This window comes from Antrostomus carolinensis, unplaced genomic scaffold (assembly GCF_000700745.2).
Source record: "Antrostomus carolinensis isolate BGI_N321 unplaced genomic scaffold, ASM70074v2 scaffold24337, whole genome shotgun sequence".
In the NCBI taxonomy this organism is placed as follows: Eukaryota; Metazoa; Chordata; class Aves; order Caprimulgiformes; family Caprimulgidae; genus Antrostomus; species Antrostomus carolinensis.
The window spans coordinates 13577-17227 of record NW_010328387.1 but is presented as its reverse complement, the minus strand read 5'-3'; the positions used below and the strand labels follow the sequence as shown (position 1 = coordinate 17227).

Sequence of the window (3651 nt, the reverse complement as noted above, 5' to 3'; positions counted from 1 at the left end):
GGTAGAGTTGGTGAGTAAGCCCAGATAGAGGGTGAGCTCACTTACTAACTGTCTGAGAGAAAGTAAGCCATTTAAGAACAAGAAAGGAAAAAGAAGTGGGAACTGCCTGGAGGAGAAGCTGGAGAACCAGAAGCAGGTGGGAGCTCCTAGAGAGGCCAGGACCAGGAGGGACAGGTTGTAAATGAGTGAAGTTTTTTAGTGTTATCTTGGAGCAAGTATACTTTCTGAGAGTTTTTAAGAGCTATTCTGCACTCCTGGAAAATAAGTAGTTTCAGGTAGACTGAGGAATTTGAAGGTCTTTGGTGTTACTGGAAGGGCTAAGAAGGTACAGTGGAGACAGCATCACATCACACAATCCCGGCCACAAATGAGTGTGCCAGCATAGAGGGCAATAAGATGTTTTCTGAATTAGAGATGTAGCTAAATTTATCTGATAATCCCTGATGTTGAATATTAATCAAATATCCTTTGAGGATCCTTTCTTATGTACTTATAAATTCTTTTGGGTTTCAGCAGGTGGAAAATTTTGTGAGAAAAACTTCCCCTCTAGCAGAACTGTTGCTTCTGTTAATAACACACGATTGAGAAAGAAGTGCAGGAGCATATAAAGAATTCTTTGTGAGGGAGGATTTGTTGATTTTTAAAAGGAGAGGTGTGGGAGAAACCTGTGTTTGGATTAAAGTCATCATGAATTTAGGTGATTCAGTGAAGCATACAGAGCTCAGTGCTGTAAGGTACTGAACTTCAGGGCTCTGATCCAAAAAGTATTTAAATACCTGCCTATTGTCAGGCTTCTGAGTAGTCTTATAGCAGGAAATGAAATTTTTTATATTCTTGGTGGTGTATTTCAGTGCTTTTTTGAAATAGATTCTCAGTACATTGCAGGTTTGAGCCCTTCAGAAGCAAGGAGTACCAATAAAAGAATTAAGTATAAATAGATCAACTAGAAATAATATCTTGATTTATTAAAGCAAAAAACTGGGCAGGAAAGATAGAGTTGAAGAGTACAGGGTGTTGCTAACAGAAAATTTAATTTCTTAGTCTTTTGTTTCATTGAGTGTGTTTCATTCGAAAAAGCTAAGATTGTAAACTGGGTAAGATATTGATGTTAATAACGTTATTGAAAATAAGAGTAACAATACTGAAATCACTATCTGATTGACTGCTCAGTTATATAATGACATGCTGCAGAGCCAGAATAATCCCATAATGCCAGCTGACTCTTGATTTAGCATATTCGTATAGTTGTTTGATGTATGAAATGAAATGCCAGATACAACAATAGACGGAGGGCATGTAAATCTGTTTAAGAAGGTGAACATATTTCTAGAGGAGAAAGAGGAAGGAAATTGCTGCAGCCATATGCCAAGTATTTGAGGTGAATATAATGAATTAGAAAATCACTTGTGTTTTTCACTCTGAATAATGCAAGTACAAGCCCTAATGGATTGTTGTCTCTCTTCTTTGGATCTTGATTATTCATGGGTTTCTCTAGGTGGACTACAGAAACATGACACTTCATCCTCGGATGCCAGCTAAAACAAAAGCAAAGCAGGTTGTTGAATGCTGCTGTTGTTAGATTATTATTTATTTGCTTTTGTGTTTTGTTTTGTTTTGTTTTCCCCTGTGTCTCATATGAAATACTGCAATCTTCTTCGATTCCTTTGAATCATAGAACTGCACTGTCAAAAAGACAGTAGAGTGTTCATATTGCTCCTGCATTCTTTATAATTGTAATTATATTTCTAAGTTGTAATGGTGAAAAACAGAATACTAAGTGACTCAAAAATCTCCTTACAACTCTGTCCCAGTAACTCAAGGTTGAGCTGTCATACCCTGAGTTTTGGTACTAGCAAAGGTGGTTAGCTGATGCTGGTGGTGTTTTTGGTAAACTGTAAGGAGAATCTAGTTTTTCTAAGATATTTAGGTACCTAAACTGTTTGGACTCTTCCAGGATTCATAGCAGACACACAACTGCCACTGAAGTCCCAATCTTATTTTTCATTTAGATGTTTAAACATCTTTCAGATTTTTCCTTTTGGTCTGATCCAATGCCTCTTGAGCTCTGTAGATATTTCTGTGAGCTTTAGATAGTGTCCTAAATTAAGACTGTGACGTTTATGTGATGCCGGTGTAGCATCATTTCACTTCACAGCTGGAGTTTTGAAATAGGGTTTCAGAAATGAAAACTCTTGTACAGATTTAGCAGCTACAGCCTAATTTTCACATTCATATTCTGCTTAAGACTTCAAAGCAAAAGTGATACCTGAAGAGAATAACAGCCTAGATCTGATTTTCAGGTGTGTGAAGCGCTGAGCAGTGCCTGCTGATAGGCCATCAGATGGCTCTCCCGGCCATTGCAGAGTGCCTCTTTACCAATAACTTCATAACCTTGTTTTCCCTGCCAGCTTGTGCAGTAAGAGGTGTACAACTGAATTCTGAGCTTGCAGTGAGGCAAGTCTGGGATAATAACTGACAGTAAGAAGTGCTGTGAAATCACTATAAGTTAAAAAAAAAGAAAAAAGCCTAAAGACTCTGTCAGTAGTGAGCGATCTCTCTGTTATTCTAGGATTAATACTCCTTTTTCTGTCCAGGGCTTCTGCAGAATTGACATCTGCAGAGCATAATATCAGTAGACTGTTCTGGGAAGGTGAGTTAAGAGTTTAAAAAAAAATTCTAAGGCCTTGGAATATTTTCATTTAAGCAAAGAGTCTGCAAATTGTATGGTAGTATTTTCATAATACTACAAAATCTGATTTCTCATAATAAACTTCTTGGGGTGCAATAACAAACTAGCTCATTTAAACTTGCCTGTAGGGATTTCCAGTGCAGATAATATGTGTGCATTATGCACATTTCATTACCTGGATTCTTAGGCAGGCCATGAAGTTATTCTCGACATAAACATTTTCAGGGGTCAGAATTTTGACAGCTGAACATATGTGTAGGACCAGACCTTCAAACTGTGTACCAGTCTGGTATAGTTCTTTTGACTGAAAGGAAACATCATCAATTTATCCCAGACGAGACTCTGAGTTCCATTTTTCTAAATGGTAGCTGATCAGTTTTCTGTGTAAACCAGTGCTTGCTTAATACTTTTTCTTTCCTGCCTTGTATTAGGACCCCCCCAGCGAACAATTTCACCCAAACAAGACCACGAAGAAAGGAAGCACGACAAAGTCTTGGACAAGGGCAGTGAAAGCGGGACTTCCTGTAATGAATTGTCCACCTCAAGCTGTGACAGCCACTCAGAAGCCAGCACCCCTCAAGAAAATGCCACCAGCACTCAGCCATCCACAGCCCACCAACCAAATACTCTGACTTTGGATCGTCCATCTAAGAAGGCCCCAGTGCAGTGGATGCCACCACCGGACAAACGCAGGAACAGTGAACTCTTTCAAACTCTCATTAGCAAGTCCAGAGAAACAAATCTTTCCAAAAAGAAGGTATGCGAGAAGCTGAGTGTTGAGGAAGAAATGAGAAAATGTATCCAAGATTTTAAAAAAATCCACATTCCAGATTACTTTCCAGAACGCAAACGTCCCTGGCAATCTGAACTCTTACAGAAATATGGGTTATAGTAATCAACTCTTTCATGACATATTTCTGGGGCATTTGATGTTTATTAAGTTGCCACTAACTTACTGGTGT

At 38.6% G+C, this 3651-nt stretch overlaps 1 protein-coding gene across 1 annotated transcript; it reads left to right on the top strand.

Annotated features, from left to right (window-relative positions):
- Positions 1 to 687: 687 nt before the first annotated feature.
- Positions 688 to 3651, top strand: LOC104528278 (BTB/POZ domain-containing protein KCTD8-like). The gene is made up of 3 exons (XM_010172237.2): positions 688 to 734; positions 2595 to 2650; positions 3121 to 3651. Exons 1-3 carry the CDS (start codon positions 688 to 690, stop codon positions 3579 to 3581), a joined length of 564 nt encoding a protein of 187 aa, XP_010170539.2. The 3' UTR covers positions 3582 to 3651.

Coding starts and splice junctions, on each gene's coding strand:
- LOC104528278 (XM_010172237.2), top strand. CDS start 688: ATGAATTTAGGTGATTCAGTGAAGCATACAGAGCTCAGTGCTGTAAG. Junction 735..2,594: donor ACAGAGCTCAGTGCTGTAAG/GTACTGAACTTC, acceptor TTTTCTGTCCAG/GGCTTCTGCAGAATTGACAT. Junction 2,651..3,120: donor CAGTAGACTGTTCTGGGAAG/GTGAGTTAAGAG, acceptor GCCTTGTATTAG/GACCCCCCCAGCGAACAATT.